General features: G+C 36.1%; 1 protein-coding gene across 5 annotated transcripts in view; it reads left to right on the forward strand.

Annotated features, from left to right (window-relative positions):
- TBC1D19 (TBC1 domain family member 19) overlaps nt 1-25,723 on the forward strand; it is a 51,102-nt gene that overhangs the window by 17,497 nt on the left and 7,882 nt on the right. For 4 of the 5 annotated variants that reach the window (XM_066185574.1, XM_066185576.1, XM_066185577.1 and 1 more), the window contains 11 exons: nt 1,007-1,081; nt 2,085-2,148; nt 3,124-3,170; nt 4,837-4,947; nt 5,733-5,805; nt 6,582-6,620; nt 9,057-9,169; nt 14,596-14,670; nt 15,140-15,202; nt 23,100-23,184; nt 25,434-25,478. In XM_066185574.1, the coding sequence (XP_066041671.1) occupies nt 1,007-1,081; nt 2,085-2,148; nt 3,124-3,170; nt 4,837-4,947; nt 5,733-5,805; nt 6,582-6,620; nt 9,057-9,169; nt 14,596-14,670; nt 15,140-15,202; nt 23,100-23,184; nt 25,434-25,478 (790 nt within the window). The remainder of the gene's footprint in view (nt 1-1,006; nt 1,082-2,084; nt 2,149-3,123; nt 3,171-4,836; nt 4,948-5,732; nt 5,806-6,581; nt 6,621-9,056; nt 9,170-14,595; nt 14,671-15,139; nt 15,203-23,099; nt 23,185-25,433; nt 25,479-25,723) is intronic. The other variant, XM_066185578.1, reaches the window with a different exon arrangement.

Here is a 25,723-nt window from a genome sequence, read left to right on the forward strand (position 1 = left end):
AAGGATCTTGTAAATTAAAGCTAAAATGAAACAATTATAGGTAAGATTTTGATTTTTTTTTTTTAACAGAACAATTGAACATCTGTCCTTCCCTTCATTTGCTTCCTGTCTAATAAACTGCAGCCTCTTTTGGACAGAACTTTGAGGACTGTGGTTAAACAGTAACTAACTGTTGTAAAATTTGTGTCGAGCAAATTACAAGTAATAAAGAGAACTAAATGAAATTAAGAGGAGTCTTTGCATTCATGTGATCGAGGCCTGGCTTGTCATCCACAGAAAACTAAATTGAGTATAAAAGTCACCAGTGGTGCTGTAATCACGGAAGCAAAGTACAAATACTATTGACAAGGAAGTCAATACTAATTAGCATTAACTTCAGAGGCATTAGCCGTGGAGTAGGCACTATTATGCAATTGTCAGAAGAATCTGGTTGCTTTTTAAGCTGTCCACTGGCCACTGAGGCATTGTCTGCTGGTTTTCTCTGATTAGAGAACTATTTCTTTGGCATTTATTAGAATAACTATTTTTTTAAGCATTACAGAATACTACATTTCTAACTTTCCTTAATTTCTGACAATATCTAAGATACTTTTTGTGGAGAAAGAGTGCCAGTGTCTTCAGGCCACAAAGTGGAGAAGGTATTTGCTAGGCACCTCTTAAAATTGTTTGAAAAATTTGTTAAATGTTGATCTATAAAGGAGCTTGATCATTAAGCATATATAAAAATCGGTAATTGTGAAATACATGCTTTTTAAAATATCTGAAATATGAACAACCTATTTTTCTGGTTCTTTTTTGTGTTGTAAAGAATGAAATCTGTTTGTTCTATTGTTTCCATGTAAAGAAGCATGTAAATATTCCCTTCATATGTTTACAGATGTCAGTCAGTGACTCTTACTATCCTTTTATATATATCTGACTTTAAAAAACTGCTTGTAATTATATAGTAAATTCAATTTTCAGGAAAAATAAATTCCTTGTAATTTATCTTTTGTATGTATTTTAGGGAAGCTGGGAGAAGCGAATTCTGAAAAGTCTGAACAGCATGTGCACAGAACTCAATATCCCACTAGCACAGAAGGTAATGTATTGTTAATTTTCTGTTTCCAAACTGACATTTTCTCTGAAATTAAGCCTCGTCTTACACTTGTAGTGTAATCTTCATTTTAGGCATGGTTATTAAGGGCTGCAGGATCAGTACTAAATAATTTTAATGCAGAATAATTTTCAGAAATGGTGACAATGAATGCATCAGCTCAACTTGGGGGAAGATGAAGGCTCTAGAGAGATTTTCCTCTGCTGTTGCAGTAATTATCCTCTTGAGGGAACAGCACGTTGGAAAGCCAATTACTGTGTTCATTGCTCTTAACAGTATTTTGTGTGCAGACTCAGCTGTGTAACTTGTGCAGCCTGTGTGTGATACAATGTGCTTTGTGTGCAGAGAAAGCAGAACTTCAGCTTGTAGTTGAACTTGTAGTTGAACTGGTACTCAGTTCAGCTGAGTATTAAGAGAGAGATACCGGTACATTGCTGATTTTGTTTGTCATTCATTCTGGTCTGGTTTTTTGGGTTTTTTTTGGGGGGGGGTGTGGTTTTTTAAATTAATATAGAGGCTTTAATTTTAAAGATCATGGAATTAGGGAGTAACATTAGAATGCTTTGTTCATTCTCCTGTTATACCTTTGTGTTAGGTGGCAGAATCTCTGTGGTTCATCATGAGCTAAAGGATGTGGCTGTATTTGGTTTTCATGACTGCCAGGAACAGGAATTTGATAGAGTCCAACAGCTCTATGGAATGGGCAATAAATCTTCAGTAACACGTAATTGAGTACTAAATATCCTAAATTCATTACTAAACACCTGAAACTATTTAATGGGCTTCATTCCTTCTGGGAAATGGAACTTGGGCTTTCTACAGTGTAATGCACCTTCAGGCTAGGGATAATTTGTAAGCAAGTAAGTTTGTATTGCTCTTCCATAAAACATTGCATTGATGTATAGTTGAAATGAAAACATATTTAAAATGTGCATGGTTTTATTCGTTCTGTTAAAAAAAGAAGATAACACTGTTTTGTGTCTTTCAGAGGCCTGTAAATGAACAAAAGGAACTGCTTAATAAATGGAATGAAATGGGAACTGATGAGCCAGGTAAGGTCAACTAAATTTACATGCATTAAATTTTTGTACATAGAAAGGTAGCATGCACATCTGACTTACCAGTCAAAGGTTAATCTAATCTCTTCAAGGCAAATTGGTTTTGATCTTTCTTTCATTGGTAATGCATCATTATGCATAAATAAATACTTATTTCATTGTTATCTTGTTTCAAGTTACTGTACTAGCATTGAATCATTAATGAGAGGTTATTGTGTAGTAGTCCATATTCCAATGCTTTTGAGGTTTATTCAACTAGGACACAGCTCCTCTTACTGTAAGCTCAGGCTAACAGAAAATGTTCAGAACTATGGATAATTAAGATCAGATGTTTTCTTGACAAAAGATAAAAATAACTCTTGCACAGAATAATCAGTGATGTTATACTTTGGGAGAGCAAAGCTGACTCTCATGTTAGTTCATAGCCAAGTTCCTTAAAAATGTTTTTGCAGACGTGCTGGTTTGTATTCACACTACCACTTCTCTAATGGCAAACACTTTTCATGGATTTTTTAGTACTTCTCCCCAGTTTTCATTTGACATCAGTACGTGTAATTCAACAATCTAAGTTGTTAAAAAGTACTTTTAAAATATGTTTTTGAAAAATACTTTTTGCTTTTGAAAATCATCTTTCCTAAGTCTAAGAATGATTCAGTCTAAACACTTATGAGGAGTAAAAAAAGCTTCCTGTGACTACTGTTCACTTCATAGAATCATAGAATGGTTTGGTCTGGAAGGGACCTTGAAAAACACCCTCCTCTTCATTTATCTGGGGTTTACAAAAATAAGGCATTATCAATAGCATAATCATGACAGAAAATATGGTGGTTCTTGCCATGGTATTTGTGCTGATGTTATTTTGATCTTTGCTCTAATCTGTTATTTAAATTTCTAGATTGTGTTATAGATATGGCACATGTTTTTTTGATCTTTTGATTTTAACATAGTGTCATTGAAATCTTACTTCAGATCTAAGTCTTTTCCGGCCTGTTTATGCACCTAAAGATTTTCTTGAGGTAAGCCTCTAAGAAACAGTACTCAGCCATTGGCTTGTATCCATTATAGCCTTTTATATGAAGTGGGAAAAATAATTGCTAAGTGTATTTCATACCATCATTTGTAGCAAGTGAAATTTGGTATGGTTTTTATGAATCCATATTTGGTTTACAAAACAAAATGCTGTTATCCCTTTTTTTGTTAAACTGCAGTTTTATATTGTACCTGTGATAAACTTCTCTAAGCATAGTCTGAACCCAACTTTTTTCCCTTGGAGAGCGAGTCTCAACTGATTTTGTAAACAATTTTACATTTTAAATTCCAATATATTAAGCTCATAAATCACAATGAGCTAATAGACTGTTTGATAGTTGATTGTAGACTTGCGTGCAGTTGAAATTGTAGGTCATCTAGGAACATTGTAAAAAATCAAACATGAAACAAGACTGTATGAAGTTTCAAGGTTTTTATATGTAACCAAACTGAACCATTAAAAAATTGGTGACTGTGGAATCTTTAAAGTCTTAAATATCAGTGTTATTCATCATTTTCTATGACTCAAGCACAGAACATCATAGTAAAACAATACTTATTACATATTACTCCTTCTGTTAAGTTAATCAAAATCATGTTGAAAATGTTCTATTTATTTTGTTTTCCATCACTGTACCAACAACCATGGTGTGTTTTTAGTCTTGGATCTGTAAATAAATCCGTCTTTTTTTTTTTTTAGCTTTATTCAGTGACCCTCGTGATCACTCTCTTTTTCTTTTATACTGTTTTCTTTCCAGAGTTTGCAGTTTCTTTAAATTAACAAGTCTGACAGTGAGATTATATGGTATGAGAATACTTAAAAAAGTGAGAATTGTAGAAGTACGATGTTATGAAAGAATTTCATAAGAGCTGGAAATTCATGCTAGAAAGAATCTTTGCAGTTCAACATCATAAAATCTATACCTTGGAATAACAGTATGTAAGAGACTGTAAATTCCTTTCTACATCCCAGTTATTTAACTTGACATGATTCCTTGTCCTTTAAATTATATTTGCTTGAACTCTTCAATTCTGTAATTTCTTTTTCTTATGTGAAAGAAGATATTTTGATATATTTTTAGTAAGGAATAATTTTGGCTATTAGGTAAATAACATTAATTACTTAGTAATAAAGTTATTAAATACTAATATTACACTATTTACTTAATAATTAATATTAAAATATTGATTGTTAAAATATTAACACTTTATTATTAATAAATTATGTAGCACTTTTATTGGAAACTCTGTAAGATTGCCAGTGTAAGAAGATGGATAAAAATTCTTTCAGAGAAAAGTAAGACTGAAGAATATCCTGGATAGTGTAGCCATCAGAAATGTATTGTTGGCATAACCTAAATGAGGAAGTAAATTTTAATCAAGACATTACTATGTAGCCAGCACTTAATTGTGTATATTAAAAGTTATTTCTGCTTTTTTATTGAGCTGACTTTTCAAAGTAGACTATGTTAGCTTCCTTAAAAATTTCAATACCTTTTGATTTTGGAAATGTTGAGATATAATTTGATCATTTGCATCCATATGTATAAGTTGTGGGGAATGTTTTAGTGCTGGATGTAGTGTTTGTAATGCTGATGATGTTTTGAAGAGTTCTGGATGTAAGCAAGAAATGACAGAGCTACAATTTTTAAGGTACTGATGAATCTTCGAAACCCAAATTATGAAAATGGAGAGCAGCCTAGTTTCAGAAATCATCTGGGACTAATTCAAGTTCCCTTAAAAGTTAAAGACATTCCAGAGTTGGTAAGTATATTTTTTTCTTATAAGAGGTTTCTGTAAGAGTTATTTTTTCTTGCTAATGAAAATTATTCTAACGAACAAAAAAGAATATTAGTGTCATCTTGAATTTCTCCTTTTGAAAGTGAAGATCAGTCTAAATAAGTAGTAAAAATACAGAGCACAAAGAAGTTCTATGAAAAAACATTTTTAATGAAAAATAAAACATAAACTGTAAATTTTCTGCCAGTAGGGAAGTTTTCATTTTATGCCACACAGGTTTAATTTGTGCCAAAAATACACTTCTGTATGTGTTATTCACTTAATCATTTTTCTTCTGTACAAGAAACTTCAAATTTGTAGCACATCTCAATTCTGCAGATGCTCTACAAGATCAGTAGCCTGATAATGAGTTCACTTCTCACTTTCTTCTCAATATAATTTTAAATGCCTTTATTGTCAGGTTGTAAATGAAAATAAATGTTTGAGTACTAGTGTATTATACAGGAGACTTTTTCTAAATGCTTCACTGATGAGTCTCATGGAGATTTTATGCTAGTAGAAAAACTTTCACCTGATCTTTCATTCACCACTTCACTACATCCAGGTGTAGCTCATACTTGACATGCAGACTGGGACTTATAACTGAAATTGGAGTAAGAATTGATGTGAGATTCTATTTCAAATGTGTGCATTTAGAAGAACTTAATTTGGTCCAGAAAATACTCACATTAAGCCTTTCGGAAGAAATCTCAAGTGATTTAGAGATTTCAACACATTCATTATTTTGTTATGGTTCTGTTCCTTTTCAGAAAGAAGACTTCAGTGAACTAGGCTTAAATATAGGACAGCTGGGTATTGATGATTCAGCACAAGTGCCTCCTGGTAAGCTAATGCCATGCTCCAGTCATTCAAACAGAACGCTAAAGAGTAGAATCCTGGAAATTATCATTAAAAAATTGTGTATTTTTCCCACAGTGAACCATTAATATTTGTTCTGTAACTATAGTAAATTATAGCTAATAATAGAAAAGATTAGAGAAGATCTTGGATCTTTAAATCTTGTTCAAGTCATCACCTTAAGTAGAGAATATATTTATTTTGATATGTTTGAACACCTCAGGATCTGGAAAACCACATTGCCTGTATCCTGAAATACAGAAATTATCAATAAATGTTAATCCAGCTAACAGAGGCATATATATATATACGCATATATATATACATAGAAACATATTTTAAATAACTGTTGTAAAAAAATATTACAAGACATACCCATATATTAATATTCAGTAGCTTAGATAGTGTATAATCTCTATTGATTTTCCATGTATGCATCTATTGCTGCAGGAAGAGGCTTTAAAATGGTCCTTCCACATAGAAATGGAAATCACTGTAGTATCACGAGATTTTTCTTTGTAAATGGAAACTTGCCTAATTGAAAATCTTGTAGTATAGTGCTGCTTTGATATTTGTGTTTTTGAAACACAAAATTAGTTTTTGGAAAAGAACTTTGACTTTGAAATGTTCATTTTGAGTGATGTTAGCAATAAATAGCAACTGAATGTAATGGTGTGTGGTAAAAATACGAAATGCATTATCAGCTGGAGTGTCTTTTTCATTAATTTTTTGCCATGCTTTCCTGTGTCTTTATTTTCTAGAGTTCTTTGAAAATGAACATGTACGTGTTGGGCAGAAAGGTATGGATCTGTTTTTATCTGTAATAAATTGTGAGTAGTTAAGATTGCATTTAGTAAATTAGAATTTGCATTTACCTCTTTGAATTTTAAGAACTTAGACTAGCACAAAGCATTATCAGTAATACCATTGTAATTTAGATAGACAGTCACTAATACTGTTGTTATTTAGACAGGGACAGAAAAGCAAACATTTGCAGTCTAGTAGCTGCCAGATAAAAACAAAATAAGAAGCACATAGACATCTTTTTGGTGACAACTTAACCTACTCCACTACTGAATTTCAGTTTAAAATCAAAATTCTGTGGAGTCGGTTCTCTGCAAACAAAGTTCTCATTACTGTAATGGGATCTATGCCTTTGTGTCAGAATAGTCTTTTTAATAATCAGTTGCAATTGCAGAATATTGCAGTAAGTAGCCACTATGGAGTATTCACGTACTTGTCTCTCTGTACTGCTTTTGCTGAAAAGTTCCAGGATTGTTTTTGTAGGTTAAGAAATAACATACAAAAGGAAGGGAAAGTTAAAAGAAATAATAATTTAATAGTTTAAGTTTAGTTCTAGAAGAAACATACAAGGAATGGTTGAAATCCACCAATATTTACTCATTACTGTCTCTTCTGATTCCTGCTAAACATTAGCACCAAAGGAAAAAATAGGCAGGATACTGTACCCAAAGTGCTTCATCCTAATTTTTTTTTGTTGTTGCAGTAACAAAACAATGATCTTTCTTTCTTTCTTACTTCTTCTGTTGTCATCTTTCTGTCCCGCACTGTCAATTTTCTAATCCAAGAGCAGCTCATTGGGTACTGTCCGCCTCTGTTCTTTTCCCATTCTTTCAAATAAACTGTATTTTCTGGACTTCTTGAGCCATTCATTCAGCTCCACATTGTTGTTCATATTCATCATCTCTTGTCTATACCAAGCAGCTCTATTCTAGAGAATGCCTTAGCTTTTCCTATATTCAAAGACTAATAATTTTGTAACTATATAAGTGCCTTGACCATAAACTGAAATCCCTTTACATTCAGTGGGAATCCTACTACATGCTCTAATAGGTGTTAGTTATGACTTTGTTTGCCACTGAGGTATTGATTTTGCTTTTATATTAGATATATTGTCAAGTCTGAGGATTTTATTTTGTTGTGTTTAGTAAAACCCATCTTGTATGGGTTTTACTAAAACTACTTTTTTTTTAACCAAAACTGCTTTTTAATATTTTATATCTAAGTAAGAAGAAAATAAGGTCAATACTCATGGATGCCACGATGAATCACAGTGTTTCTGAAGTTCTGTGGAGAATATAGGAATGGGGTTTTTTTGCCCTCTTCATGCAGGATCACAGAAATGTTTGTGTTAGAGCTCTGCCAGTTAAACAAAAATCTGGCAAGCTGGTCTATTCAGTGTTTAAGCAAAGAGGGAAGGACAGAAAAATCAATTAGATAGAAGGACACGGTTTGGAATTAAATATCTAAGTCAGATCAAAGCAGATACTGTGAATATCAAATTCAGTGAGATATAGAAAGCAAGGTGTTTCATAGACACTTCAGAAAAATTAGAGGATATGGATTTGGAAACTTCTGAGTAGCAGTCGAACACCTATGTAATGTTTGGATAATAACACAGAAATCTCTCCAACTCTCTTTCTTTTGGGGAAGGCATTTTGGGTATGAGGGTACAATTAATCACATACCCTCGGTGAGGAACACTTTTACCTGATTACTATAGCTAAAGATGTGTGTATTTCAAGTTTATAGATTTAAGTAGGGAACAGGATAATCTGTTTTGTGGTATATACAGTATTGTATTCAGCATGAGGCCCTTGTGATAGAGTAGCCTAAAGCTTCACAACAGTGACCCAAATAAACAAATCTGTCAGCAGTAGAGTATTTATTTTATGTCAATATGAAGGCAAACCGACATCTTTCAAGGTCTTTATCCTCTAGAGTAAGTTTACCAATAATGAGAGAACATGACAGTACACTCTGGAATGGAGAATTCTGGCCCCACAGTTATCTGTGGAGATGGTCCTATAGTTAACATGAAAAGAAGGGAGACACAAAAAAAGCCATAATGAATGGCAGTCTCCTATTTGAACTGAGATACCACTCCTTGTTAAACCAGGAGTATTTTGTGGCTGTAAATGGCTGCTTATTCTGCATGATACTAGCGTAGTAGCTGCAACTAGCCTTGATATAGCCATGTGTACATACTAAGTCCTATTTTATGACAGAAAGTAGTACACCCTTGCTGATTAATACCAACTGCCTTGTTTCCCAAGGAATTACTTAAAAATTGCACTGTGGAAACCAGATCTTTTCAGTATTTTCCTATTAGGTAATGCTTTCAGCAGGGTAAGCCAGTTTTTAAAGTTAAATATTAGGGTATTTGATAGAAGTCTTATGCTACATCAACTCTTTACCTGCTTTGTTTCTTACAGTTTTAGCAGAGCAAGATAGTGCTGCAGCTCAGCAGTATGTTCGTCAGGGATGTCCAACAGCGCTCCGAGCTGATCTGTGGGCTCTCATCCTCAACATTTCTAATCAGCCAGAGGTAAGTGGCAAAGGGAGAGTAAAATGTAAAGGCTAGGTGAGAACACAAAAGTGCAAGCACATGTCTTCTAGTGATATTTTTTCCGAAATAGAAATGCTCTGAGTTGTCACAGAAACTGATAAATATTTTATGACTTAAAAAGCTCTGTGCTGTGGTGAAGTCTTTGCCACTCTTCCTTATTTTTAATAGATTTGTGAGCAAAATACTGTCAAACAAATTATTCAATTAATCTGTCTCCTGACAATTTCTTGTAAAATGCTGACTTTTTTAGAAAGGGGCAAGAATAAAGATCTGGGATGAGGACTGAACCTCTCATATTTTTGCTAAGTTTTATAAAAAGTCGTGTTTTATCATTTTCCGGGTTGTTTGACCCTGTCATCATATGCATTTATATATCTTATGAGTTGCTTTATATATTATGGCATATACTCTGCATATGTACAATCAGAAAGACTTAGAGAGAAGCTAGTAAGACATGGGTTGTTTCCATGTTCTCTTGTACAGCAACGATTTTTCATTTTACCTTATGTTTGATAGAAGTCCTCAACAATGAAGTTTTTTGCAGTATCTGAAGCCATGCCATAGTCGTCATATTTAATATACCTTAAAAAGTTACATCCCTCTTTAAAGTCTGTGCATAATTGGGAACACTTTGATGTGAGGCTTTTATATGTACCTAATAATTTACCTTGTGATAATTACACACTTAGCAAATTATATTTGTCACCTATAGTTGAAAAATAAACTATGTACACATACATTATTCTGAGACTGAGTGCAGTAGAAATTTTCCTTTAGGAGACATTTTGCAGCATCCAGAGCCTTCAGACTGAACTGAGTAGATTGTGTGCAGGGAATTAGTGGTGAGACAATACTCATGATGCTGAAAGAACTCTAGAAAGATGTGGGCAAGTGGCTATAAGATGGTAATGATAACTTTGAGACAAAGTGGTAATGGCAGATAAAGTGATGCAGACTGGGAAATTAATCTGCTACTTTGAGATTGTTGAAATAAAGGGTTGAAAAACAGTGAAATACAAAATGCACCCTCAGTCCCCATGAAAAACAGAAATTATCAAGTTGGGACAAGATACACTGTATTGGAGAAAATAATTTAAGCTGTGAGGTAAGTACATGTAAATGCTTTTCTGTCATGCAAAACTGAAATGGTTCTTCTAATGTAACAGCTGTCATAATCTTCTGCCTTCTTTTCCAAGACTGTTTTTGCATAGCATTTTTCATCCTGGCTTCTAAAAGTTGTTTAATGGACTTCAAGTACTAAAAATAGAAATGCGTTTCAAAGATGGATTTTCTGAGTGAGACCTAGCAGACTGCCCATGGGTCAGGTAGAATAGCATGTGGGTTACCACAGCTATGTTATAAGCTGAATAGCCGTGGTTGAGTTTAGGCATTGCATTTACTAATGTTTCTTACACAGAAGTAAGCTGTGACTACTGCAATAATGCCAACACCCTGAGATGTTCTTCTTGCATGGACTGAATACACGGCTTTTTTTTTTTTTTTTTGTGAAGTATAGCAAAGCGGTTTCTATATACATGTAGCTGTTTCATGATCTGCTGAATTTCATATAGACTCTGTAGATTTACCTAACACTTCTTTTCTCTACCTCTTGTGGATAGTTTCTCTGCTAGAGTTGAGTTGTCTGTTTGAAGACATTCCTTGCTGTAATATTTCTGATTTGCAGTTTAGGCTCTATTACATTTATAGCTGTATGAATCTCTAAATCACATGAACTGTGAATTTCCTTTCTTTAATGTGAAACATTAGAAGAGTTTGGTATGGGCGGCATTGTGTGTGCTAGCATCCAATATTGTTGTTTGGAAAATTTTATTCAGTAAAGCTCAGCCTCTGTATAAAGCTAATTTACAGCCAAGCAAGGGATGATACTAACAATCTGCATTGTAATCATAAAAATGGTAAACTGTGAGCTCGATATGCAGGATTATTTGGAAATGTATGAACACATTGCCTGACAATGAATTGTTTCTCAGTTTTCGTTTGTAATGGTACGCTTTAGAGGAAGTGTGTTAAAAGAGCCTTTTTAAGGTTGCAAAGACAAACATTTGAAGGTGAACAGTGTCACAGTTAATATAGTCTGTGTAAACAATTCAATTTGCTGTATATATATTTTAATCATATAGTCTTGAATCACAGAATCCCAGTTATTTCCTGTGGGATGTCTGTCTCATTGCACGAAATGGATGGCACACACTTACTGAGAATCTGTTTAATTTCTTTTTCCTTCTGTTCATAGTGTTACACAGTTGTTTATTCTCTGCGTGCTGCTCAAACAATGCTTAGGAAAGAAATCTGTTCATTTGCTGATAGGCTTTTTCTTCCCCTCTAATTTTTTTTTTGAGTTAACAGGTGGAAAATCTTAATTCCGAACATTCCAGCATGCAAAAATGAGTAATGCTTTACTTTGCTGTAGGTTTTACTGAATGTAGTTTCGAAGGTTTAAAAACTTAACAAATAGATGAGGTGCTAAGTTCAGAATGGGACATTATGTGTATCTGCCTTATCAGAAGGGTTTTTTTAGATTGGGATCAGTAGCCAGAGGTCCCCACTGTCTCGTTCAAACAGCAGAAAACCCAATTACAGTAACAGACGGTCATCATCTTTGGCTGGAGAAGGATGTACGTTAGAAGATGATTTCACAGATCTCTGGTAAAAGAAGAATAAACTTTGGACCCTCTTCAAGGATTTACCAGGAGGGTCTTCCTTTAACTCTTTTGTCTGTTTTCTCTTTATGTAATCTGATTCTGTGTTTGTTTTGTCCTTGTTCGATTTGAGAGGCAAATGCAAGAGGCAAGTGCAATAGTGCAATCACATGGCGAGGGTAACTAAGAATGGGTCATGACCTGCCAACAGTTCATCAGTGAGAGTGTAGCTCTAGTGCCAGGGGTTTCATGACACGACACAGGTGGACTGTGCCAGCACAGAGGCTGCTGAGTAATCCAAACCTTTATTTCAGAGAAGATGATTATCCAGATTCTGCTTGAAGTAGCTTTCCTGGATTCTGCTGAAAGATACTGTTTTCTCTTGCCCATTTCTCTTTCTCTCTTTAATGTTCTGTCTTGCTCCTTTCAGAGCTCCCTTGTGCTCTCAGGTGGATACAATATGAATGTTTTGGGTGAAATTTTAGGATGTGGCTCTGTAAGGTCAAGAAGGCTGGTCACTGCCGTCCTGAAGTGTACTTTATTTCAATTGGGAAACATGAGTATATTTAGAGGTGTAGTGTAAAAGTACATGATTTTCAGAAAAGCTGCTGTCTATATAAAAATGGAACATATTTTTAAAAGGAAAAAAGCTTACAAATTAATACTACATGAAGATTTGACAAAAGAAATGTGAATCAGATGAAAATGGTAAGATTTTTGTTTTATAACTGAAAAGGTTTTAAATAACATTAGAAATATAACACATTTTTGGACACTCCTGAAACTTGTCAGTAGTGGAATTTCTTATCTGGAGAAAGAAATGCAGCAGGTGAAGGGTAAAAGAAGACTTGAATCTTTTTTACAGGCTAAGTGAGGCTCTTAAAATATTCCTCACTGTGTGAGAGACTGATCACCAGAGAGTCTTGTGTCTTGAAAGTTAAATCTTGTTTATGATTCAGATGTAAGGAATAAATCTATTAATACAGCATCAATCACAAGCCTCTTGTCTTACTGAGAGACATGGGCAAGATCCTCTTGTAGCCAAGTTGTGGCTGAAAACCTGGCGTGATTCCCAAGCCCAGCTTCATTTTGCATCACAGCAATCACAGTTTAGAAGAGAAATGAATGGCAAGTAAGGAGTTAAGACCTTTATTTTTAGAATGGCTATAATTGTGTTAGCTTTGCAAGTCCTTTTTTAATAATTTCTGATTTGTTTCCTAAACTTTTTTTGCATGAGTTCTATTTCAAGTGAATAGCTTGTCCTTCTGGTCTTCTTAGAATCATAGAATAGTTTGGGTTGGAAGGGACCTTAAAGATCATCTTGTTCCAACCCCCTGACCATGGGTTTTGGTTTGTGGTTTCTTTGGTTTTGGTTTCTTTGGGTTTTTTTTTAAATATTAGCTTTTTGTGTTTTAATATAGACAGTCATTTGAGATGGCAAAAAAAAAAGTTATTCATTTGGCAGTGTTATACTTGATTAGACCACAGTATTGATGCTTTAAAGTAATGACTTGAGCATTTGTATAGTTCTTTGTAGCTTTGGAGAATGCTATGTTAATACTACAGATATTTTGCATTTAGTCATTATTTATGTCTGATCCTTCCTAAAGAAATAGTGAATTATTTATACCTCCCCTTTTTTATTTCTCAAAAGGATAATTTCAATATTTTCCCTGTGAGAGGCATCAGTACTTAGTAAATACAGCTCTTGTCCTCATTTCAACTTACCAGTTTAGTAATATGTTAACTCTAATAGTTTCTAAGTGTGTACTATTCACCTTTCTCTCCCTCTCAAGATTTCATCTTACTTCCCACTTGTTCTTCAAATCCTTACTCTGGGCTTGTATTTATCAAAGAAATCAGCAATAAATCTGTGAAGTTTGGAATATACAAATATTTGTGTTGTGTCATATAGATACCTCGAAATCAAAACAGTTTTTTGAAGTGGGAAGGATCTTTGGGATGGTTGATGTGATTTATCAATTAGTTCAAATCAATCAGAAATTGTTATTCAGTTGTAGGTGTAATGACAAAGAGATATTTAGGTATTTGGGAGTTACAGGATGACAGTGCGATGTTTAATGCTATTTTCCCTTTGCAAGCACTTTCTAAGAAATAAGGGATAGAATAAGTAAAAGCAGAGAAGTTTGTTCTGATTCTTCCCCATTGTTTCACCTGGATGTTCTATAGACATTCAGGAAATAATTGGAGTTTAAAAACAGGTCCTAGTTTTTTGTACTCTTCACCAGGTTTTTTTATATATTTATCATTTCATCTTTGCACAAATTTAAACTGTTTACAGGTTCATACTAATTTAATGTCAAATATTTGCAGCAATTCAGTAATGTTTAAAGATAAGACAACCTATTGATGGAAAGGCGCATGAAAATAGAGTAACAAAAAAATAAAACATAGTGATTTAGAGCATTGATAAGATTTTAGGTGTAGAGAGAACCAAAGGTTGGAAGATATGGGTCTTTGGTATGAACTAGTCTCTTCCTTCTCGTTTTATTACTTACATGACGGTGAAGTTGTTTCATGTGTCAAATCTCAGTTCTTAGAGCTTAAACTAGAACAAACCATGATAGATGCTTCATAAACGTGTAGTACCTTTTTTCAGTTCTTTCCATTTTTTCAAGTTTTTTGCATGCTTTTTTTTTTCAATTGCTGAAAATTAATTTTTTTACTTTAAATATAAATTCATGTCATGTCTCAGACAGATGATGGCAATATTCTTTATTTTAGGACATCTTGTATTATGAACAGCTTAAGTCAAATGTGATTCAACACGACCTTTTAGTGGACAGCCTGATTTACAAAGTAAGTAATTCACTAAACAGTGAATGATTTATGTGCTTATCACACTGTTATCTTGTTGTTGGTTTTATTAACAAAGAAAATACTAGATGGTATGGTTTTGAGGACTGTAAAAGTAATTAGTGTGAACTTATTCTTATGAACTTATTCCTTGTGCCTGTGTTGTCTCTCATGTAAGACATTTGAGTCGAATGTCATAAGTCATAAAGGAATGATATCTTCATTTGAAGGAGTAACTGGGTTTGTGAGAAAGAACCAACAGGGTTGCTTCCATTTCAAGTTTCATCTCTGAATGCTTAATCATCAAGTTAATATACCATTTTTTATTTTAAAATGTGGAGTCTAAGCTTAACTATTTATTTCTGTGAATGAAAGTGAAACAGTGTCTTCTATATCACCATGTTAATTCCAGCCTCCATGGGAGTCTGAAGTGGGGTCTTTTGGCTTCAGACTCTTGTATTTTTTATTACAGGATGTAAAGCTGACAGCAAGTAACGATGACTACTATTTTGTATTTGAGGATTATTTATATCAGGTATGTAACTATTTTTTGGTTAGAAAACCTAGGAGGTATACTCTTGTGGGGTTGTATCATCTTTGAAGAGAGAACTGCCTTTGTAAGACAGAGTACAGTGGGACAGATACTTCTGTTTGCTGCATATACTTTCCCTTCTGAATAGCAAACTTGGGTGCTTAAACAGATTAAGCAGGGCAAGCTTCTAAAACTGCTGCTATGAAGGACCATAAACAATGTCATTCCAGTACACTAAGCTGGAAAATTCGAAATCAGCCATGTTTTTCCCCTTTCCAGCTTTGCAGTAAATAACCCCCAACAATTAAAAGCTGTTTTGTACGGAGAAATTAAGACTTGAGAAGTATATTCAGGGTTCCATTTAAAAAACCCTCCTGCTTTACAGTGACCTATTGCAATAAGCATATTGACGTATTTTTAAATTAAAGACATTGATTCTGAATAAGGTAGTGACAGGTATGGTTACTTGCAGGATTGCTCCCATTGCAAAGCTGTTTCTAGCAATCAGGAATCCAGCTAATTTATAAGGAATTATCTTTGTTGGTGCCTATCAAATGCCCGTAATTAGAAGGAGAGTACATCTATGAATTTCCTAATGTGTTGATGATTGCAGTGTCAACATAACTGTCATGCAGCAAACTTAACATTTCCACAGTGCTTTTGATTTCATTAGTCATACCTGTTATGTCAGACTTGCTCAATTTTTTTGTTTAGAGCTATGTGAAACTAAATAATTTCTTCTTTGATGGGAATATATAAAACTGCTAGTAATTTAACTAGGCAAGAAACTGTCCTTATTGCTGCTTTAGTCCATATAAATATAAAAATATGCAGTACTGTTTAGGCATACTATTCAAGCATGTCTGCATATAATTCAGCATTTAAACATTAATAGTTAAAACTATTACCTCATGAAATTATGACCTTTTTTATTTAAAAGTAGGCACAATGTTAAGATCTGTATCAGAATTAAAATTTCCTCTCGACCCACATCACCTACCCAGGTGCCGCTTCAGAATAGGTATGAGGCCCTGGATCCTGAGGGTCAGCCAGCTGACGTAGAAGAAAACAATCTGCCCAGAGCACCTCCCAGTTATGCTTCGTCTGTCAGACAGATCACGACCTCTGACATTAAAGAGAAAAGAAGGGTAATCGTAGTGGGTGATTCCCTTCTGAAGAGAACGAAGGGCCCCGTATGTCGGCTGGACCCAACCCACAGGGAAGTCTGCTGCCTCCCTGGGGCTTGGGTGTGGGATATTACTGAGAGACTTCCTGGGCTGATTCAGCCCTCTGATTATTACCCACTGCTGATACTCCACGCTGGCAGTGATGAGATTGAAAACAGGAGCATCAGGGCAATTAAGAGGGATTTTGGGGCACTGGGTCAAGTGGTTTATGGGACAGGAGCACAGGTAGTGTTTTGCTCAGTCCCTTTGGTGGTGGAAAAAAACGATTAAAGGGATAGGAGAGCCCACATTATCAACAAGTGGCTCAAGGGTTGGTGTCATTGACAGAATTTTGGGTTCTTTGCATGGGACAACTTTCAGTACCTGGCCTGCTGGAACCAGATGGATTCCATCTCTCTGTTAAGGGCAGAAGGATTTAGCTCATGAACTGGTGGAACTCATTGAGAGGGCTTTAAACTAGTGGGAAGGGGATGCAGCTGGGCTGTCTGGAAGCAGGCCCACGGATGGTAAGCCTGAGTTAGGGGTGAAATCAGTAGCCCAGCTGAGGTGCATGTGCAGTAATGCACACAGCATGGGGAACAAGCAAGAAGAGCTGGAGGCCATGGTGCAGCAGCAAAGCTGTGATGTAGTCACCATCATGAAAACATGGTGAGATGTCTCACATGGCTGCAGCACTGCACTCTATGGCTACAAGCTCTTCAGGAGAGACAGGAGAGGGAGAAGAGGTGGAGGGGTGGCCCTTTATATAGGGAGGTTTTTGTTGCCATGGGTGTTGAAACTAATGACGATGAAGTTGAATTCCTATGGATAAGAATTAAGGGGAAGGCCAAGAAGGCTGACATCATACTGGGAGTCTATTATCGTCCACGCAGCCAGGAAGAAGAGGTGGACAACTTACTCTCAGCTGGAGAATGTTTCAGGATCACCAGCCCGTGTTCTGGTAGGTGACTTTAACCTACCAGACATCTGCTGGGAGCTTAATACAGCAGAAAAGAGACAGTCCAGGAAGTTCTTAGAGTGTGTGGAGGACAACTTTTTGTCGCAGCCGGTGAGTGGGCCTACCAGGGGAGGGACTATGTTAGATCTGTTGTTTGCAAATAGAGATGGACTGGTGGGAAATGTGGTGGTTGGAGGCTGCTTGGGGTGTAGTGATCATGAAATTATGGAGTTCCTGATATTTGATGAAATGAGGAAGAGCATCAGTAAGACTCTTATACTGGACTTCAGGACGGCAGACTACGGCCTATTTAGGAGACTTCTTCAGAGAGTTCCTTGGGAAGCAGCCCTTAAAAACAAAGGAGTCCAGAAAAGGTGGGCGTACTTCAAAACAGAGATCTTGAGGGCACAGGAACAGACTGTCCCTGTGCACTGAAAGATGAGTCAACAAAGCAAACATCCAGCCTGGATGGGCAAGGAGATTTTAATGGAGCTTAGGAATAAAAAGAGGATGTATCATCTTTGGAAGGAGGGTCAGGCCTCTCTGAAAGTATTTAAGGGGGTTGCTAGGGCATGTAGGAAAAAAATTAGAGAGGCCAAAGCTCAGTTAGAATTTAATTTGGCAACTTTCATAAAGGATAATAAAAAAAATGTTTTTACAAATATATTAATGGCAAAAGGAAGGGTAAGACCAACCTTTGTTCTCTAGTGGATGTGGGAGGGAACTTAGTAACTGCAGATGAGGAGAAGGCGGAAGTGCTTAACACCTTCTTTGCCTCAGTCTTTAATGGGAAGACGGCTTGTCCTCCGGACAACTCTCCTGGGTTCGTAGATGGTGTCAGGGAGCAGAATGGTCCCCCTTTTATCCAGGAGGAGGCAGTCAGAGAACTGCTGAGGTGCCTGGATGTTCATAAATCTATGGGCTCAGATGGGGTCCATCCCAGGGTGATGAGAGAGCTGGCAGATGGGCTTGTGAAGCTGCTCTCCATCATTTACCAACAGTCTTGGCTCACTGGTGAGGTTCCAGATGACTGGAAGCTGGCCACTGTGATGCCCATTCACAAAAATGGTAGGAAGGAGAATCCTGATAGGCCGGTCTGACATCAGTACCCAGTAAGGTAATGGAACAGTTAGTTTATAATGAGTGTCATCACACAGCACTTACAGGATGGCCAGGGTATCAGACCCAGCCAGCATGGGTTTAGGAGGGGTTGGTCATGTTTGACCAACTTGGTCTCCTTTTATGACCAGGTGACCCACCTGGTGGATACAGGAAAGGCTGTGGATATTGTCTGTTTGGACTTCAGCAAGGCCTTTGACACTGTCTCCCACAGCACACTCCTGGAAAAGCTGGCAGTCCATGGCTTGGACAGGAGCACTCTTTGCTGGGGTAGGAACTGGCTGGATGGCTGGGCCCGGAGTGGTGGTGAGTGGTGCTGCATCGAGCTGGCGGCCAGTCACCAGTGGTGCTCCTCAGGGGTCTGTGCTGGGGCCAGTTCTGTTCAATATTTTTATTGATGACATGGATGAGGGTATTGGGTCTTTCATTAGTAAATTTGCAGACGACACTAAGCTTGGGAGTGTGTGTTGGTCTGTTGGATGGTAGGAGGGCTCTGCAGAGAGACCTGGAATGGTTGGATGGATGGGCAGAGTCCAATAAGATGAAGTTTAAAATAAGTCCAAAGCCAGAGTCCAATAAGTTGAAGTTCAATAAGTCCAGGTGCCGAGTTCTGCATTTTGGCCACAATAACCCCCTGCAGTGTTATAGGCTGGGGCTGGCGTGGCTGGACAGTGCCCAGGCAGAAAGGGACCTGGGGGTACTGGTGACAGCAGCTGAACACGAGCCAGCAGTGTGCTGTGGTGGTCAAGAAGGCAAACAGCATCCTGGCCTGGATCAGGAATAGTGTGGCCAGCAGGAGCAGCACTGGTGAGGCCATACCTTGAGTGCTGTGTCCAGTTCTGGCCCCTCAGTTTAGGAAGGATGTTGAGACGCTTGAATGCATCCAGAGAAGGCAACGAGGCTGGTGAGGGGCTTGGAACACAAACCCTGTGAGGAATGACTGAGGGGGCTGGGGTTGTTTAGCCTGGAGGAAACTCAGAGGTGACCTTAGCACACTTTACAACCTCCTGAAAGGTGGCTGTAGTCAGGTGGGGTTGGTCTCCTTCACCAGGCAGCAACTGACAGAATGAGAGGACACTGTCTTAAGCTGTGCCAAGGGAAATATAGGTTGGATATTAGGAGAAAGTTTATTCCAGAAAGAGTGACAAAGTACTGGAATGGTCTGCCTGGGGAGGTGGTGGAGTCACCATCTCTGCATGTGTGGATACAGAAAAAGACTAGATGTGGCACTCGTTGCCATGGTTTAGTTGAGGTGTTAGGGCTGGGTTGGACTCAATAATCTTGAAGGTCTCTTCCAATCTAGTGATTCTGTGATTCTGTGAAATTTGCAAACTGTCTGAATAATGTCAACTCAAACATTGATATTTGTTCACTAAAAATATTTACATGTAAGAGTTTTTCTTGATTTAATGGTCAAAGATGATCTTCATTGTTGTAACACTGTATCTTCATCTTGGGATTTGAAAATCTGATTTCTATTTCTTTTTCATTTGTTATGTAGAGTACCATGGCATTAATTAGTCATTAACTGACACTTGCAGTAGACATGGGGCTATAAACTATGATGTATGAACTAGTGTATGACATAATATTTTGTTTTAAGATCATCAGAAATACATTTTTTTTCATCATTGTCAATATATAAACAGTTGAATGTTTTCCATTTTTTAATATCTCTATTGACTGAAAGAATAGCTAAAGAATGAAAATCATAAAAAAGACTAAACTGTCTTTAGTAATTTGAAGAAGACTCACCAAAAATCTTTGAAAAATTATATGGCTAGTTTTACTGCAAGGCTTTGAAGTAGAGATTATCTCAAACTTCTAATTATTTGTTGCTCTAGTTTTGATTGCTATTTTGTGGTATTCTTCAGACTCTGCTCTAGAAAAAAGTTATCCGTTTTCCTTGATAATTTCCTCTTCCAACCTAATTTGCAAATGCTTTACTGCCGAATTATTTTGTTCTATAGCCCTTGGAAAAATTTTGTAGTGTGAGTCACTGTGATATGGGATATTATTTATTGATTTAATATGATATATGGAATTAAATATTGGCTAAATAAGATAGATAATGAAAGTGTTAGTTTAAACCAGATACATTATTTCTGGGTTTGCACAGGGTTTTGGCTTTTTTTCATGACTAGTTACTGCCTCTTAAGTTTTCCAAGTCATTGAGCAGAGTGTATCCTTTGTGTGTTGTGGAATAGATGAAGTGTCCACCGAAACAAGAAAATTTGGGCTTAAAATAATGATGAGGCTGTTTTGTTGCATTATTGCTACCTCTTTAGTAGCATACAGTTGTTTTCAGGAAAAACACTGTGAAATTATGTCATTTATTTTCTTTAATATCTTTGCTTTCTTTTCCCCAAAGTTTACTTATTTTTATTACTTCTTCCTAACTATTAAAATAAAATACAGGTACTTTTAATAATGTGATTTCTTTTTGATAAAAGCTTTGACTTTGGGTTATTTTCTTTACCTCAGTGATTTGAATTCAATGTTTTTCTTTTGAGTTGGATTATAAATATCCAGTAATTTGGTTAATATTTCTGTCCTTGAAAAGGGATTTTTGCTATTGTTTTCTTTAGCACTATCATTCTGTTAATGAGGAAAATAACACATGGGTTAGTAAATTCATAAATTCTTTATTTCAGGCCAGAAGTTCAATTTGAATACTATAGTCTTAGATGCAAAGAACCTTGCCCAGAGTTTTTTGGGTATAGTCATAACTTAGGTTTGAGCTAGAGTCTATCTCTTATAAAGATGCAGAGTCTTCATTTAAAGATTTCCAGATACTGGTACTGGACACTGTATTCCTAAAAAAGAGAGCCTCAAATGAAGGTTACATTCTTTCCCCTATGAGAGAACACAGTTTATGTCCTGTTCAGATTAGTTTCTCTTTCCTTCACCTCAGTTAACATACACATGGAATTACATTTGCCTGTGTATTGTTATTGTCAGTGATATTTTGGCAGCTATGAACACGATTGTGTATTGCACAAAAATAATATTTAGCTTAAACTGTTTGAGATAAGAAAGTTTTATTCGTTTTTAAAAGATGTTTGTATTTGAGAAATAGTTTTGAGGTTCAAAAAAGAAAAAAGTCTCAAAATATGACCTGCTTACCATAAAAAAAATTAAAGCAATAATATTCAATTGTGTCATTTTATGTGTTTCCTTTGACGAATGCTGATATGGGGAACATGTTTGCACCAATTAGTGGGAAGGAAAAGTCCATTCATTTTTATTCATAATAAATTATGTAGTGAAGCATTTCCTCCTTTTACACCTTGACTACACTTAAAATAAACTCTTAAAACCTTAAAGAGCAGAGCGTCCTGGGTTCAGCTAGGGTAGAGTTAATTTCTTCTCAGTAGCTGTTACAGTGCTGTGTTTTGGATTGGGAATGAGAATGGTGTTGATAACAGACTGGTATTTTGGGATATTGCTAGGTTGTGTTTATCCTAAGGACTTTTTCCTTGTCTCATGCTCTGCCAATGAGGAGGTACACAAAAGAAACTGGGAGGGAGCATTGTCAGGACTGATCAGAGGGATATTCCACACCACAGAGCATCATGCCCAGTATATAAACTGGGGGGAGTTACCTGGAATTGGGTGGCTGATCTGGGTTTGGGAAGGGTCTGGTATTAGTCTTTTATTATCATTATTATTACCATTTTCTGTTATTCACTTACTAAACTGTTCTTGTCTCAGCCTCCAAGTTTTACTTTGATTCTCCTCCCCATTTCACCGGGGTATAGAGGGAGAGGGAGGGGGTTGAGTGAGCATATGAGTGATGCTTAGTTTCCAGCTTGGCTTAAACTCCAACAGAGTGGGATTCAGGTGTGCAAAAGTCAGCAGTGACTTGAAGTCTGCGTTGTGTCTGCCCTCTAGTGTACATTCTTCATAGTGCAGCCTTTCAGTGCATGAGAACATGAAGATTTTAAAGTACAGTACTAACTGCTACATTTTTTACAACTCCAGATAGGATGAGATTCTTTATTTTTTGTTTTTTTTTTTTTTTTTTTTATTAATGCTTTTACTGCTTAATTTTATATGCAGTTGTTGTGAATACAGTTTTTTTCATTTATGTATGCAATACACCCCAAATATACTTTAGAGTATACGATGAGTGTTTCTGATCTTTAGGATACAAGGTGAACATTATAATCTGTTTTTTGAAAGAGCTGAATTGCATGCAAACATTTTGTAAAGATCCTGGGAATGAAAGCAAATGTGAGTTCTTCCAGAACTGCACACATCCAAAAATGCAAATGCTTTGTTTGCTTATTCCCTTAGTAGGACATCCCCAGGTCATATTAACTGAGTAGAAAAACAGTCTAAAAGATGTAAAAGCAGCCAGGTACCATACAGTCACTAATGTTGTGACAGAAGGGGACAAACACCTGCTGAGAGGGAAGGAGGAGGGTTGAAGAATGTTGATGTAAAACTGATAACAAATGAAGATGAATGTAAAATCATAGCAAGTTCAAAGTGAGCCTGGAAATCTGAGCAGGAAAATAAACTAAGGTGGTGAGGAGCTTTCAACCTTATTGGCTCTCTTAAATAGCATCTGATAGGTGCTAATTAAGACAGGTCCTTAAATTTGTTTGACATTGCTTTGATCCAGTTAGTCAGTTGACTTTCTTTTCTGCAGGTGTTACTGTGTTTTTCCCGAGATACATCTGTATTGGAGCACTTTGCTTACAGTAGTGCCACCCCACCTAAGTCATACATAAGAGGTAAAAAGAGCTGTTTTTAATAAGATCATGTAGATTTTTGTGGATGCACTAATAGAGCATGTGAATTTTCTTTGTGTTCATTACACCTTGTAGACTACACTTTAAAGAATGTTAATTAAAATATATCCAGATGACTTCTGCATGGATTCTATTATGACAGTTTAGAAGCTGGTCATAGATTCCAATGTTGTTCTTTTACTCCAGTTTTCTGTGTATAGTTCTGCAGTGTTTTACCAGAAGTGAAACACAACTATGACAATATGGTAAAATCATTACAATGATTTTCATCAGAGCTAGACATTTAAATAGACATTTAAATATTGTCCTCTGCAACTCCAATAAATGTAGCAGCTGGAAGTTATGTTGTCTTTGCAAAGCAGTGAGTTTTGCAAATATTTGTAGACAGGAGCAGAACATGTTGCTGAAGAATTGTGGGCTCTGTTCAAGTATAGGAGAGTAGAACTTTACCAAACATACTTAGCACTGATTTTTTTAAAAAAGCATGGCAGCATGGCATCTTCCAGAGTATTAACTTATTTTTGGATGTTCTGTGACTTGAAGTCTCATTATTTTTCTTAACAATCTTTAGATTTCTTGATTCAGGCCACTTGCCTTCTCTGCCAGCTTCTCATGCCATTCTTCTGGATGTTTCCATGCATCTTAGAACCACACCTGCCTTGATTTTACCTAGAGGTTCCTAATTTTGCCTTCTTTCTTGAGTCATTCAGTAATCCAATCACTTTTTTTCCCATGTGCCTTCATCTTCTACATTCCTGTTTATTTCCTTGCTCCTGGTGCCTGTGCATTTAGCCAAATATGATACCGAAGTACTTTTCTTGTGCAGGACCTCTGCTGACAGTTTTCATCTTGCTGCTTCTTACATCGCTATAAGTAATGTTTGTTTTCTAATTTTTTAATTTCTTTTATTGTTTTTTTCACTGTCTTCCGCTGAATTATGGAGTTTTCTTTGCCTACTCCTTGAAATAAGCAAAGGGCTCACCTGAGAGCAGAACAACAGTGCGATCCCAGGTCTCACTTCAGACACAGAACCTTGGCAGCCCAGAAACACAGCTGTGGAGAACATCCTGCATATTCCTAGACAAGTGTGGGGAATGATGTTGCTGATGCCTAAATCGGTGCAGTGTAAATCTGAAAGGCTTGTATGTCCTATTTTTAGCCGATTTTCCAAGAGATGTGCTTTATGCTAAAAATACTCATCCTCCGAGATTATAATTCCTGGCTGCACAACAAGCAAACTGTTGAAAGGAAAAGGAGAAAATAATTTTTAGTTTAATGAAACTCCTCATTTGTATAATTGGAAAATACTGGATTTTTTTTTCATTGAGTATTAGGCAGGAGTTTTGCAGGTTAATTTTTATTTTATTTTAGTCAATTCATGCTATAGGAAAATATCAAGGTCCAGATTCCATTGAACCTGACAAAAGTTGCATGTGCTAAATTCTATTGTGAAGAGTAAGTAGAGTACACAGAATATTCTAAATTTTCATGTAATTAATTACATTTTTATGTGAATGTTCTCATTTTAGAACTAAAATAATTGCAAATTTTTATTAGTTGTAATTGTATTTAATAACACCTTTATATTTCTAAATAGATTGTTAAATTTTATAAATGGATTTTTGATTATTAGTTTCTGTAGTCAAAATATGTTTTAATAATGTTCATTTTGCAGGGAAGATAAAAAAGTTATATGATCAGTGTATATGATCAGTGATTTTCTTGACTTAATTAAGTTTTTTGTGTCCAGTGGATGACTTAAATGTTTGTTTGTTATATCAGAACATCCATCTTCCTCTGTTGCAGATCTAATGAGGCCTTGAATATTTATCTGTGGTTGTACCTGTTTAAAGGCCCTTCCTATTCCTAGGTCAGTCTGCCCTTACTTCCTCCTAGAGCTTCACTGTCTTCAAGGTCTGCAGCAAACACCAGAAGCTCCTGAGACACACCCAAATAGAATCTCAATGGAACAGCACTGCTGAAATTTTCCTCCTCTTTTTTGTTGTTTGTCATCCTTCTTTAGTGGTGCTGCATTTTAGTGTTATATCTGACATTGTACCTGTCCCATTGCATTGCTTGCCACATTTTAGACAATGTCAGATGGTCAATAATGTACTTATTTTTGATATTTGTAATTGTAACTTAAAATACACTTTTTAATTTAAATTACGTAAGTCTTTATACCTTTTTACAGCTTAATGGCATTTTCTTTGTGGTTTGATGGTTTACAGGAAAACTTGGAATGGAAGAATATGCAGTTTTCTATCCTCCAAATGGTATGAATTATACTATTGCCTCCTCTAGTGGTAGTTTGGAAAGATTTTTTTCCTCAAATACATGATATTTTCTTTTTCTATTACAAGTTATGTTTTGCTGTTACTCTGTGAAATTCATTAATTTAAAGGAGTAAGCTGGATGGAAGCTACTCCAAACCCACATTCAGCCGGGTGTTAGTGATCACAAACGGAGCTTGTCTATGTGTGGGAAGGAGAAGGCAAACAACTTGTGGTGCAGCAGCTTG

This window comes from Chamaea fasciata, unplaced genomic scaffold, assembly GCF_029207755.1.
Source record: "Chamaea fasciata isolate MVZ Bird 193981 ecotype frontalis unplaced genomic scaffold, bChaFas1.0.hap1 SCAF_6, whole genome shotgun sequence".
Lineage (NCBI taxonomy): Eukaryota > Metazoa > Chordata > Aves > Passeriformes > Sylviidae > Chamaea > Chamaea fasciata.